The 15,852-nt window shown below is 33.7% G+C and overlaps 1 protein-coding gene across 1 annotated transcript in view; it reads right to left on the bottom strand.

The window, feature by feature from the left end:
* Positions 1-15,852, bottom strand: part of PCCA (propionyl-CoA carboxylase subunit alpha) — a gene marked incomplete at its 5' end in the record, with an annotated part of 236,024 nt that overhangs the window by 198,315 nt on the left and 21,857 nt on the right. Inside the window, one exon of the mRNA XM_083361299.1 lies at positions 848-961. Coding sequence (XP_083217425.1) covers positions 848-961 — 114 coding nt within the window. The remainder of the gene's footprint in view (positions 1-847; positions 962-15,852) is intronic.

Here is a 15,852-nt window from a genome sequence, read left to right as displayed (position 1 = left end):
TTCTTAACTAACAATGTAAACATCTGCAGTGTCTGTTGGTTAATTAATGTTGTTTGCTATTTTTCCACCCCCTCCCCCTTTGCAAATGCACCATACTGAAACATTTATTTCAAAAGAAATGATAATGCTAATTGAGCCACTCCAGGGTAATTGCTGGTGTTGGCCGACTCCCATCCCTCACATTTTATTTAAAGATGCTTTTGCATTCAGCAGTTCTGAAGACCACATTTGCATTCAATGATGCAATAACAGCCCTAAAAGTATGTTGTTGTAAAATTTTGAATCTAGTCCTAATTCAGCAGAAGAAAATAGATGGAACTAGTATGAACACTGATCTACTCCAATACATTTCATCAGTAACACAATACATTTAAAAATAATATCTAGATGCACCATGTATTTCCATGCAAGTGTTTGCCACACGCACATTCTCATATAAGCGAGATCATTAAAAAGTTTGAAAATAAACCTATTGCAAAAATAAAATCTCACACTATTGTAAGGAAGATCCAAAAAAGAAGCTATGGCACAGAAAGGGTTAGTGCTCTAAACTAATTGGGATTTTTTTCCCTAGCAAATTTGGAAATGAACTGAAGCTGCTCCCTGGTGTGAAAGCTGAATCCAGCAGCCACCTGCAGGATCAGCGACCGGCACTGCCAGATGCTACAAAGCCTTTGATTTCCAGTAGCAATTTCGGCCACATTTAACTCATGTGACATGAACTAAACTGAAATAGCATATTCAATCATTCTTCCCCTCACTTTTTTTTAATCTTTAAATACAAACTCTAGTGTCCTTGCTTTCTATATATGAAACAGCTGCAGAGGAGAGATTCATTCAGACTCACAGCTTGGGCCTGCGTTTTTTTAATGGCTTCCATGATAGCATCCATGTTGAGGTAGCTTTTACTAGTGGGAGCTGGGCCAACACAGACTGCTTCATCGGCCATTTTCACGTGGACCTGAAAAGAAAAAATGACTACATTTTAATATACATGTGCCAGCCAATGTTTACTTCTATTTCCCTCAGCTATTAATGTTTAAGGAACAAAAACTGACATAAACGGCATATGAATACATTGTGTAGAATAGATTATATACATATATAAATCCCAGCACTCAAAATCAGACATAAAAGAGAAGGATACAGATCTAGGTAATGAAGACAGGTACACACAGTGCAAATAAGGATAGACAACAATAAATTTTACTTTATACTGAAGCACAAACATAAGTGATATTTAGAGAAATAATACACAAATACAAATCTGAACATAGTACACTGATCATCTATATGTAAATTCAGAGTCTAAAACCACTTTGTTAAATATAACAGTCTAATATCTTACTACTTAACAACAAACATTCACGGCTGGTTCCATCTAAGCAGACTCCCCAGGAAGTTGGTGATAATTAGAGTGAACTGAATGAAGGGATGCAGTGGTGTTCCTGCACAGCATCAGGTCAACTCCATGCCCAAATTAAAGCATATGATAAAGAGTTCAATATCACTACACATGAACCAGAAAATCTTGGGATTTTTTTTAAGCAACCTTAGATTTCCAAATTCATTCTGATCTTTTTTGATGTATATTGTCAACTATTGCAAATCTGAGCAATAAGCAATAGCTAAATAAAGTTTCAGAATCAATTTTGAAAAATGCATGTTCTAAAACAGTTTATTTGTTTTGTATTTTAAAGACACTTACTTGATCTTTTTAAAAAATGCTCAGAAAGCATCTGCCATTGTAATAATTAGAAATGGAAAAAAAGTCTTCCATTACTTTATTAAATAAATACTTTAAAATATTAGATAATATTCAATGAAGCATTGCAACATAAGTTATTTTCATTTTCTTTCATTTATACTCTATGACAGAGCTAAATGTAAGATAGCAATGGGAGTTAAAATTATATTTAGCAACAATTTTTTTGATGAATTTAATTAAATTTGTAATAAGCAACAACATCCAAATGTCACACATTAGTATTATAGAAGCAAAAGAAAATTTAAAGATTTGAACACTAAACCTAGTGTTTATTCTTATCAAAAGATATCTAAATAGCTACTGAATTTAAATATAATTTTGATGTTACAGTACTGCAATATTCAAGTTCCTTAGTAACTCAAATCAGTGATGGATGCAAATTTTAGGATACAGTATATTCTGCATAAGGTTTGTAAAATGCTATCCTTAACAAATAAGTAATTTTTCAATACAATGTGAGATATATATGAATTATATAAATATGGTTTTTTCTGATTTCTCTGAAATTAGTGTGTAGCTTTATTTCAAAAGAGCACATAAAGTGTTGTAATTTTTCTCATCTTAGTTAAAAAGTGGTAAATGATGCTTTAACTTCATACTTGTCAATATTTTTAAAAATGGATATATTCTTAATTATTAAAAAATTTAAGAAACTTCAGAAATGCAAATAACTTCAATATGCATTTCAATACAAAAGCTTAGGAGAATTTTCCCACTATTTTTTTAAATGGCCCACTGACAACGATACCATTCAAAAAGCAACATAAATGCTATAATGTTTGTGGGAAGTCCACTGCGGTTCCTTGTACCATTTTTGACTGTTGTGAAATGATTGGTATTTTATTCTGAAATCAAAAGTGATCCTATATACATCTCAATTCTGTTATATTTACTCCAACAAATAATAGACATATTTCAGAATCAATTACCTCCCTTCTATTTCACAAGTAAACTCTATAGTTAGCCCTTCCCTTACAGAGAGGTGGAGGAGGAAGAGGGGGAGGGGGAGGGGGGAAGGGGAGGAGGAGAAGAAGGAGGGGAAGGGGGAGGGAGAGAAAACAAATATTTTGCTAGTGTTTTTACACTTTAGAATTAAAATTTAAAACTCTGTCTTTCTACACTGTGCTAGTTCAAAACAACACAGAATTACTTTAAGCAAAAAAAGGACAATATATATTTTATAATACAATAAAACTGCAGATAGCAGCCAATAAGGATAATAAATGTATCAGTAAAGTTATGGGACCAGTAAACAAACAAAGTCAGGCAAATGGAGAAAAGGGTTCCATTACATTATTAAATAAACAATATTTAAAAATATTAGATAATATTCAATGAAGCACTTGCAACATACTTATTTTCATTTTTTTTAATTTATAGTCTATGACAGAGATAAGTGTAAGATAATAATGGAAGTTAAAATTATATTTAGCATCAAGTTGTTTTGATGAATTTAAATTTGTAAGAAGCAACAACATCCAAATGTCAGACATCTGGGAAGTATTAAAGAAGTAAAAGAAAATTTAAAGACTTGAACACTAAAATTAGTGTTTATTCTTATCCAAAGATATTTAAAAAGCTACTGAACTTAAATATAAATTTTGATGTTACAGTTTATTATGTCACAGTACTGCAATATTCAAGTTCCATGAATAAACAAGACACACCACTCTGTGAAAGCCATTCCATCATCTAGGCACCACAGTCCCCCATCCTCCCACTGTTTCCTTTTTTTCCCCACCTACTGGGACAACACAAAAGCCCCTGAAATTAACAACCTTCAAACAACACTCAAGCAAAGGAAAAACTTTGGGAAGAAGCAATATCAAAAAGACTCCAATTAATCAGAAAGAAAAAAAGCCAAAGATAGCATCCTTAACAAACATATTCACAAAACTGGAACAAAATTAACATATGATTCCTTTAACTTTAATGAGCCACGGTGGCACAGTGGTTAGAATGTGGTATTGCAGGCTAATTCTGCTGACTGCCAGCAGTTCGATCCTGACTGGCTCAACATTGACTCAGCCTTCCATCCTTCGGAGATTGGTAAAATGAGGACCCAGATTGTTGGGGGCAATATGCCAACTCTGTACAACACTTAGAGGAGGCTGTAAAACATTGTGAAGCTGTATATATGTCTAAGTGATATTGCTTTTGCTTTTAACTAGTCTTGGATTTTAATATTGTTTTAGTGCATTTTAACTTATTGTTGTTAGTACTGGGCACCTTGTTTAATCTTTTTTAATATTTGTATTCTTGTATTTTTATATGTTTGCCCTGTTCACCGCCCTGAGTCCTTCAGGAGAAGGGCGGTATACAAATAAAATTATTATTATTATAATTATTATTAAACCACAGCCTGGTCATATTTTGTTGAAGTTTATGTATTATTTCTAAGGGAAGTCCCAATGCAGAAATCCAATATGGAAGTAACAATTCTCAAATAGCTATGAATAAATCAGACAAAAATGAACTAACAGATGAACTGGGATATCAAATTAAGTTAGTTGGAAACACTCTTGACTATTATTCCAATCTGTAAATCCAAACTGATACTGTTGCTTCTAAACAATTACAACTCTACCAAGGCCAAGTTGAATATGATTTACAAGTTGATCAGACACCTCAAATGATAATATTTATTTTTAGATGGATTGAGTATCAGTTTGTTTAAGCTAAACTCCCTAATTCGTGCTGTCTCTGCAGGATCAGGTTATAGAAAGAAGCGGTGGTGGGATTCAAATATGAGAACAATCGGTTCTCTGTGTGGATGCAGCTTCCGGAAGTCCATTCTGGGCCTGGGCAACAAAAAAATAGCTACCGGTTCTGCAGAAGTTGTAGCGAACTGGCTGAATCCCACCACCGGAAAGAAGACAAAATATTTACAGCAACCTCCAAATTTAATCTCAGAAGTCAGCACAGAAGTTAGATGAGGAAGAATGAAAATAGAAAAAGGTCATCCAGTGAACTTTATGATGGGTCATTGGTTTAGTTTTCTCAAATTATTAACATTATAACCAGTAAAATACAGAGAATATTTTAAATCTAATAGCACTAACCAGCATTTCATGGCAGAAAATCTTCAGAAAGACTTGCAAACAGCAGAAATTAGATCATTAGATATATATTAGGATGCCAATATAACACTGATTTTCTTATTCTGGGGCATTTAGAATATACTGATAAGAAAAGCAAGGGAAGAGAATACAGTTCTACACACACAAATATTTTATTTAAATAATTTTAGATAATAAGGTAAGAAAAGGAAGAAATGCATACAAAATACATAGTGAGAAAAAAAATTCCTTTCCTTGGAAATAGTTGAAAGCATGTCATTCCAATAGCAAAATATTATTTACTTACCTAGAATATTTGTAAGTTGTCTTTGCAGTTGTCCATAAAAGCTGACAAATACAAAACTAATATGGAATGCAAGATGGAATTTTACTAATGCTGTATTTTTCAGTGAGGAAAATTCCTTTCAACACACTTTAGCATTATTCAAATAAGGCAATTTCTGTTTTAATTTATTTAATTTATTTTAATTCATTTAAGTTACTATCCTTAAGTATATACATAGATAAATACAATCCAAGGAAGTCAACAAATGACATGGTAAACTGACTCATATACCGTATATATAAACAACAATAGAAGAATAGCAGCAATGTTAACTGTTCTGGTAACTCAACTGAGAGTTCTGGTAAATCAAAATTCAACTGTTATAGAAAAAAATCAAATGTAGCTCCATAGTTCCCAACATTACTTCGATACAGAGTCTACACAGAAACTACTGGATAATTTACAGATTCTCAAAGCAAAAACTGTATCAGAAGAAGACAATAACAAGTCATATCCATCCTGTAGCTAAGATTACAGGATGTATTGTATTCAACTCATAATATTTTTAGTTTTTAAAGTAAATTCATTCATTATCTTCTGTAAGAGTTGAGTAAAATGTTAAGTATAAACTACTCCAAACTGGAAATTTGAAGTTGTGCAAATCCATCTATCATTTTGCAAACTGATTTCACTGTGCTTATCTATATCAATCTACACACACACACACACACACACTCCAAAAAGAAAACAAAATCTGATCAGAGCTACCTGCCTTTACTATTTTAAATAACTATTTTTACACTTTAATTAGTTGATTTTTTTCCATTTGATAGACACTTCTTACATGAATCTAAATGCCTAATTAAAAAGAAACCCAGCACAAAGATCCGTCAGGAGAAATGAATGCTTGGGTCACCCACTGTTCCAGTTATGCAGAGTAGACTAACCCTTGGCACATTCAGGTCTTAAAGCAATGATTCCAACAACATTGCACCACACAACCAGTCTTCATTGCAACCTACTTTCACTTTTTATTCCTTTGTTCTTTTTCCAACATCAAAGGCATCAGTTCTGTATGCATTATTCGATAAGCCTATATTGAACATCAGCTGAAATCTTTCAGGATAGAAACCTCATCAACCTGGCTATCTTTATAGCTCACATCAACATTATAGAACAATGAAGGATTCCTCACCATAAAGTAGATATAATTAATTTATTCAATGAGCATTCTACGCCACAGAAGACAAACCACAATTAACTCATCCCATAAAATGAAGTTAAGGTTGCTTCTCACTCTTAAATACATCAAGGCACAGCAAAGTCTTGAATTAAAACTCAATTTAATGCAATTTACCTTGAAATCCACTGACTCAGGCATTAATTACATAAAGACGTGGCATTGCCAAGCCTTGGTCAGAATACAAATCTAAACAGATTTAGTCATGCAGTGTTCAATACCAGACAATAATGTTGAAATCAAATAGCACTAATAAAGGTCATAGTTCAGAAGAATAGCAGTGAGGATTTAAAAGTGCTTAATGTTTGTATTAAGATTTAAAAAATAGTCTCAGCTCTACTAATAAAGCAAGCTGAAACTCCCATATTTTCTAAACGGATATATTGGAATAGGTTTCTCCTTGAGGTGTACCTCACATTGCAATTAAAAGAAACTGAACAGACTACTTTCAGACTGAACAGACCTTGGGATACCTGCTTGCATATTACAGGGACTGTAAACTCCCCTGAACTCTAAATATTTCATAAATATTTTTCTATGTAAGTATAAATTCCAGTTGCAATCCAACAGCTGCAAAGAGAAATCTGATTACTGCACAAATAGTGCACACATTCAGTATTTTTATGCAATGCTTTTTCAAATCTTTAATGATCATTCCTTCTTCAGAACATCACACTATGGCATCATGAACAAACTGTTCTTGAAGGATATGACTAACAACCTCAAGACTGCAAGTATTAACATGGGGAAGCTGCCCAACAATAATATCATGAACAGCTTTACAGAATTATATCAATAAGAGGCATGTCTCCTGATCCCAAGAAGCTTATCACAATAATTTCAAAAGAGAAAGTTAATAAAAAGAAGTGGAAAAACATTAACAAATGATGTAAGAAATTACAGTATCAGCACAGGAAACATATAACATCAGCCTGCACTCAAGATTGAAATTAAAAGCACATGCCATACAATTGTATTGTATACAATTTAAGGAAAACCTACAGAAAAAAAATACACACACAGTGTGAGATTATCATGACACATTACATCCTTCAGGTAGTTTATTCCCAGCCTCAATAAATAATATTGAGCTTTGCTGTTTTCCTAACTTCAAAGAAGAGTTTCTAAAATTATATATCCATTACGCCCTGGAGACTCCAACATCAGTAAAGTTAAATAGGAACTCCTGGCAATAAAAAATAAATTAGGATCAAAAGATAAAACCATTCATATTACCAAGAAAAAGTAGTGTATTATGCTAGGGAAACCCTTTGTAATGGGTAAAAAGTATTAATTGCCTAAATTTGCCTGAATAGCTCTCCTACTCTTTGTTGTGTGCCTATAGAAAGAAGAGAGCAGAATGCTTTGTGTTATACAAGGAGACACACACACATACTTCAGTTTGAGAGATTCCAAGACCAGAGTTCCTCTTAAAAGAGATGAAAAGAAGCAGCTTTACTGGAGGGAATCTAACCCATCAATCTATAAGGGAGGACTGACATTGCCTTGCTCCCTGGCAAGGCAGAACTCCCAAATACCATATACTAAATCTGGATTTTACAGGTTAATCAAAGTGTATATTACACAAAACCATGCCTCTTATTTATAATCACTAATTACAAGACATAAACACCCATCTAATATATGCACACTCTGTAATGGCTATGCATTGTTTGTGCAAGGGATATAGATAATTTGCTTCCAATCACCCTGGAATTAGCCATTTCCCTCTCCTCATGATAGGATTTAGTTGATGTTTGTGTGAACTTTTATCCTAAAAGAGGCATGCTGGATCAGTAGCTAATTTTCACATAAACATTGCCTTGTAAGCACTTCCACAAATTACAAGGGATTAAAAGAATTCAGAGTTGTGGCAACACAGTGAGCTTAAACTGTTACACCAAAGACACAAGACAAGTCTATCAGGCTTTCCAATGGATGGAATCCCACAATTCCAAGGCATTTGCTATCATAAAACTCACTAGTTCTTTTAAGGCAACAAAATACAGAAGAATGTTGGTGAACTTCGACTTTCCTGGGACTTAGCTAGTATGGCCAATAACAAGGAATGAGCGAAGCTCTTCTTCAATTAGATTTTAATGACTATATGCTGCCCACCCTTATCTTAGGTATGCAGATAATTAGAGGCCCAAAGACAACTTTTTAGACAAAGATAGGAAATTTTCTGCAGACATTTTTTCCTCTTAGTTCATTTACACGGAAACGCAATTTCATAATTTTGTGAAAAATTGTGACTTCATTTTAGAGCATTTTCTGAAAACTATATTTATAGCAATAATTTTAAATTTTGGCTTTCATTTATACATTTATTTACAGTCATCATCAAATAAAATTCTACAGAAAAAAGCATAATAAAAACTAAATAAATACCAACATAGACATAACCATCAAATGGCATTCACCAATCTGATAGTTTTCAAAACTTAAGAATGATTCTATCTTGACACCTTTTGAAAACAATGCCAGGATTGACATCAATCTAACTTCTAACAGAAGACAGGTAAGGCTGACAACCAACAAACATGTGCACAAGCCCCCACCAATCTCACTTTCTATGGTGTAGAAAACTGCAAAGTTTCCATCTAGGATTAGTATGCTGGATGGGTCAGTTCTACCAAAATAAAACAGTCCTATATGGTATTTCCTGATGCACAAAACTTAAGGATATTATTTCAGAAAGATGTACATTTTTCATCTGCAAAATATAATTTAATAAGCAAAAGGATTGCCACTTATTTCATTAGTTGTTTTACTCATGTATACTAATTTATCGCACATTTTAAGCACACAATGGGAGGACCTTATAACAATATATTACATATACCATAAAATAAATAACAAATTATAAGTGACAGAAAAGGGGAAATATTTTAGTAATAAAAATGTCACACTACCACTGTAAAAGCTAGACATTACGCAGTGCCATCTTTCAACAATAAAGACCAATTGAAACAATAATATTAAGAAATGTAGATTTTTTTTAAAAAATCATTCCAAAAGAGGTAATTATATTTGGGAAGCATAATTCCTAATGCTTTTGAAAACAGGTTAAAAATTCAAAAGGGCATGCTGTCTATATCAAATGAGATCAAATAGTCTATAGAAAAATTATAGATTTACTTAACAACTACTTTAATGTTGGAAATGTTAAGTATTTATATTCCACTTTTATCAAAGATTTTTAAGCAATATAAAAAATGAAAGGTAAATATATTTACAATAAATATCAGACAAAATTATGATTTATGAAGTTAGTATATTTTTAAAAAATGAAAGTAAAAAAAGGTTTTTAAATGCCTGAGCAAATGAAATTTATTTAACTTGACACTTACCAAATGAATAACAGGAATTAAGCATAACCTCACTCAGGAAGAAATTCCAGAACTGAGGATCAACCAATGATTCCACCATATGGGAAAAAGTTTTCTTAAATATATGGGTCCTATGTTGTTTAAACATTTTGCACTCCATTGAAAAGCAATGAGGCAGCTATTGAAATTCTTTCAAGACTAGTGAAATATTCTGCATGATAGCAATACTGTCAAAATAAGACTGCACCATTTAGAACAACTTCACACCATTTAGAACAACTTGATGTTTGCAGGTGTCTTCAGAAATATCAATTACAGAAAACTGTGACTACATAATAGTAGGCTCATAGACAGTGCTAAATTACAGCTTGTTCAACCATGGTTTATTGGATAAACCACAGTTGTCTAGCTTCATGATATACATTAAGGTAAAAACTATCTACACACAATATAGTGATTTAGAACCCAATAAATCACATTATGGCCTACTATAAAATGAAATCCAGATCATTCTCTCCTCCTAGGAGAAATCCCAGAATATCAACCAAAACTGATACAAAGTTCTCTAATATGTAATATAAACTTATATAGTCTATAGCAGAGGTCCCCAACCTTTTGAGCACCCAGGGCTGTGGAGAGAGGCTTTTCTGCGGACCGGAGGGTGCATGGTTTGGTGTGCTGCCTGCATCCCACAGATAGGGCTTTGCTTGTTTGTGCGGACAGGTTGCTGGCATGCTGCGGCCCAGTACTGTAGAATCTATACAGTCTATACACTTATAGACTAAAACCATCAGCTTGCCTGGGAATGACGAATGGAGATGGAGCCGATCATGTGACTGATTTGATTGTGTTGTTGCTGCCAAAGGGGGTGGGGGTGGAATGAGATTTATTAGATTTTTATTATCTTATGGATTTTTAAAATTTTGTAAGCTGCCCAGAGTCATCAATGTGCAAGTTCGGGGGAAAATAATAAAATAAAATAAAATAAAATAAAATAAAATAAAATAAAATAAAATAAAATAAAATAAAATAAAATAAAATAAAATAATAAAATAAAATAAAATAAAATAAAATAAAATAAAATAAAATAATAAAATAAAATAATAAAATAAATAAAATAAAATAAAATAAAATAAAATAATAAAATAAAATAAAATAAAATAAAATAAAATAATAAAATAAAATAAAATAATAAAATAAAAAATAAAATAATAAAATAAAATAAAATAAAATAAAATAAAATAAAATAAAATAAAATAAAATAATAAAATAAAATAAAATTCACCATGATTGCAATGAGACTACGTCAAGAAGCATCCTAAGGACTCAGGAACATGTTCTTTCAAAATGGATGAAACTCTATATTATTATAACTTAGACTGCTCTTCTTCCTAGATACCATGTTTGCTCAAGACTTCAATTTTATGAAGACTGAAGCTTCAGTTTACAAACTTTATCTAACCTATTTGTTAAATAAGCCCCAGTTGAAAACTACAATCACTTCTCCTGATCCAGTTTTATCTAATCTATGTAATGCAGTCAATCCTTTTCTTGTAAATTGCACATTAACTGGTACTTATTTCAAACAAACTACCGGTAGTTTTCAGAAAATCACTATTCATACAAGTATGTAATTTTAAAACAAAAACAAAACCTTAGTTTGACAAGAATGTCAAATGAAGCATTACATTTATAGATTTTTAAAAGGTGTTTTTAGGAAAAATAATGGTTTGGGGCACTTTTACAGATAATATACTGTATGTGTTTGTGTATCTTATGTATAAATAATTAAAAGAACAAATAAAAAGGACATTCTTATGACCTCAAACCATGCATACAAATGAATAAATGAAAATTTCTTTTTCTAACCCATTTTGGAGATTATTAAGCACCCTGTATTTGGATACTTTAAGCATCCCTTGTCTTGGATTCATAAGTGAAATCAAAAACTATTTTGCAACTGAAAAGCAATTCCTATAATACTACAGCACTTCTTCACTCACTGAAGTTAGAGAAACTGCTGTCAATCTAACTGGATAATACATTGTTATATCAATTGCAACCAGCCTGCATTCCTCCCCTTGGAATGTCACAAAACAACTAGATACAATGACAGTTTCTTCCCTTGTGCCATCACTCTACTGAACACCTAATTCTCACAGAACTGCCTAATGTCTATGTATCTTTACCCACGTTGTATGGCCCTAGTATTATTATTATACTTTTATCTTCTTCACTACCCCTCTTATTGGTATTATTATGATGATGATGCTTACTCTGCTTTGCACGTACAGTGAGAACTTCTGCACCGGAGACAAATTTCTTGTGTTTCTAATCACACTTGGCCAAATAAAGTATTCTGTTCAATTCATCAATTCATAACTTATCAAAGAATTGAGGTTTAAGTATAATTTGCATAAAAATATTTCCCAAGAATTACCTAGGCAACATAACATCTAATGAAAACTTTAGAAGTCATATACACATTCTTAAAAACGTATGTGTACACATACACACAAACTATGTGTTACCTATGAGGATATTTTTAAAACAGCACACAGGGTACACACTAAATCCTTCTTTCAGGTTAGCAATTTTTCCCTATTTGCTAAATAAAGAAATATTCCCTGCTGAGTCCAAATGATTGGTTTCCCTATAACTCTAGAGACCTTAGCTATCAGTCCCTTTAAGAAACTCTGACATTTTAACCTGCTGGGCTCACAGCACCCTTGAGGGGACTTTACTTGCAGTTTTACTTCTGATGCTGCTGACCACTAATACTGACTCCACAGATAATGGATTTCAATAACAGTCTCCTACAGGTTAACACTTTTGAGCTGCATTGTGATACAGCTTTAATTAAGTTAATACATGATAGTCACAGTTTGGTAGGAAGTTTTTAATAAGTGCATACAGTAATAAAAATATGTCGGTGCTTGTCTATACAACAGTTTCAGTGCAAGTTTACAATTTTACAAATATAATACAAATATATTTGTAGAATTGTAAACTATACAAATATAGTTTACAAGTTTACAAATATAATCAATTCTGTGGATTTATGACATGTTCAATTTCTTTTTTAACAAGTAAACTCACTGTATTAATTTATTAACAAAAATATGTACTAGCAGTTTCATGAGTGACAAGGTTTTGGTTAGGATGCTGAGCTTGTCGATCAGAAGGTTGGCAGTTTGGCGGGTTGAATCCCGAGTGCCGCGTAGCAGAGTGAGTGCCTGTTACTCGTCCCAGCTTCTGCCAACCTAGCAGTTTGAAAGCACGTAAAAATGCAAGTAGAAAAATAGGGACCACTACGGTGGGAAGGTAACAGCACTCCATACGCCTTTGGCGTCTAGTCATGCCAGCCACATGACCACGGAGACATCCTCGGACAAGCGCTGGCTCTTCGGCTTTGAAACGGAGATGAGCACCAGCCCCTAGAGTCAGAAACGACTAGCACGCATGTGCAAGGGAACCTTTACCTTAAGGTTTACCTGGCTTACAAAACAGCCAACTGCACAAGGATTTGGGGCAGGATATGGTTCAGAATACCTTTGGCTGAGAAAGATTAATACATTTATTTAACCTTAGAAGAAAAGTGGGTAATATTAAATAGCTTAATACGGGAGTCCCCAACCTCCAGGTCGTGGCCCACTACTGCGCCATAGTGTATTTGGAACCGGGTTGTGCAAGTGGCGGCCCAGCACACACACACAAGTGCACAGCTCAACTTGTGCAAGTGGAGGGCTGGCGCGTGTACACATGCACATGCAGCTCAATGTGCAGAAGTCAAGCTGTGCATGTATACATGTGCATGCTGACCCACCACTTGCACAAATTGAGCTGCGCAGGCGTGTGTGTATCAGCTCATTACCCCTCTCCCCCCCGCCAGGCCACCAAGCCACAAAAATTGGGGCTCGCTGACCATGAAAAGACAAACTGTACTTTAAAGAATAAAGTTGTGCAGCCATTTATAATCTTAAGATAATAACAAAAATGTAGATAGAAAGCGTATCAATTCTATAAATAAATTAATAAAATTAAAGGATTCCAATTGTCACTTTTTTTCTCTGCCATTGTAGAATCTGAGACTGTATGTTTTCAAATATGGACTTTCTTTATAGTGTTTAAGTTTTAAAGATTTTGGATAACTGCTTTCTTGCATACTAAACTGAATGGGAAAATAATTATTTCAAAATCCCAAACCCTGACAGACAGTACAGAGAACAGTATCAGAAACCAGCATGGAAGCTATTTTAATATATTTCTTGATTAACTCATGGGCCATCCACTTTTCCTACAGACATGTACTAACATGTCATAATCGTCATAATTCATTACCCCCACAGCTAACACACAAGCTCCTTGATTAGTACACAACTCCCAGACGAGCATTACTAATACTAAATAATTCCCTTCAGCCTCCTGCTATTAGACTACAGGCTCTCCAATTAAATATAATGTTGCTGATTAAACATGTTAACCATGTTTCTGCCAGGAATTCTATTCTCCTTACTACTATCCAAATAAGGGTAGGAGGGATGTCTATGAATGGCAATTCTCAAAATACAATGAAGTCATTTAATTAAAATGAATATCAACATAAACATTTGATAAGAAAGATTAACAGGGGAAAGATGGCATTAAATACAAAAAAAACCTGCAAACTTGCTTCTTTAAAAGTAGAATCACATACTTATTTGAAGCAGTGTTTATATTTCCATTTTTGATAGGATTTTTTAATGCTAAACAGAAAACAATGAATCAGATTTCAAAGAAAATTGATAATATCAATATGTTTCACTGTCTTGATTTTTTAAAAAATTTATATTTATTGAGGATTTTACACAGAGTAAGAGACAAATCTAAAGGAAAATGGATGGATGGATGGATGGATGGATGGAAAGAAGGAAAGAAGAAAAGAAGGAAAGTTTTGAAGTATGATTTCCAACCTACTTCTCACCAGATATTAACAAATCTATTATCTTCTTCCCTCTTAATTCTTCCAGAGATCCCTTCAGTCCCTTATTTAATATTAATTTGTTTCAATTATTAAATCTCCATAAATCACCATTTCACTTTTTATTCTTCTTTTAGTGAAATGCCCACAGAAATACCCCCAGTCTTTCAAACAAAGCCCTTGTTTTCTCCCTGGCCAGACAAGACAGTTTTGCCACTTCCACTAGTTCTGACATTTTTACAATCCATTCTTCCACTGTAGGAACTTCAATACTCTTCCATCTCTGGGCACATGATAATCTTGCTGCTGTTACCAGTCTTGAATTAAAAGCTTCTGTCTTGACTTATTATTTAATGAACAACTTAATATATATCGCTGTTTAGTGAATCCAGATGCAATAGAGAAAATTCAAGTTGGACCTCACTCCTAAATATTGGAAAAGCCTGTTGTTTGGGAAAGCAGTCTGGACAGTAAGTGATGCTTTTTCTAAAAGAAAATCCAAAATATCTCAATTCATGCTTCCTGATTGAGTTCCAGGGAAGAGAAGGAAGGCACTAGGGAAATTATAAGGTTAGTGAGACGCACATACATCTCATGTTTGAGATCCTGATAAGAGAAGGAAGATGGAGAAAAAGTACTACAAAGATTGGCAGGGGTGAAAGTCAAACTGAAGGTGGTGGCAACAGCAACAGAACCAGAGAGCCCCAAAGCCCAAAGCCACTCAGTCTAGCCATGGTTCAGTTGAAGCCTGTTCTCTTTATAGACCCTCCCAGCCTCCAGCACTAGGATAGGATGTTCACATCACATAATTTGCTAGGAGCAGAGATATACATCATATCTCATCCCATCACAATGGATGAGCTCACCCAGCAGTCTCATATAGCTGTTAAATAGGAGAAGGGGACCACCGACCCCTGCAACACCCCCGTAGGCGCTGAACCCAGGATCTCTTCTCCCCAATAGTCATTGACTGGAATTGGCCCCAGAATCAGCCCCAACCTATGCTTTCCATCCACAAGGGTATCATGGTTGATGGTATCAAAAGCTGCTGAGAAGTCAAGCAAAGCAAGAAAGGGATTCACCACCATCATCCCACCCACACCAGAAATCAGCCAAAAGCACAACTAAAGCTGCTTCTATTCCATACTCAGATCTGAAACCTAACTAAAAAGGATCCAGATAATCCATTTCATCCAGGGTCCTCTGA

This window comes from Vipera ursinii (genome assembly GCF_947247035.1).
Source record: "Vipera ursinii genome assembly, chromosome: 4".
In the NCBI taxonomy this organism is placed as follows: Eukaryota; Metazoa; Chordata; class Lepidosauria; order Squamata; family Viperidae; genus Vipera; species Vipera ursinii.
This window is presented reverse-complemented; position numbering and strand designations above follow the sequence as displayed.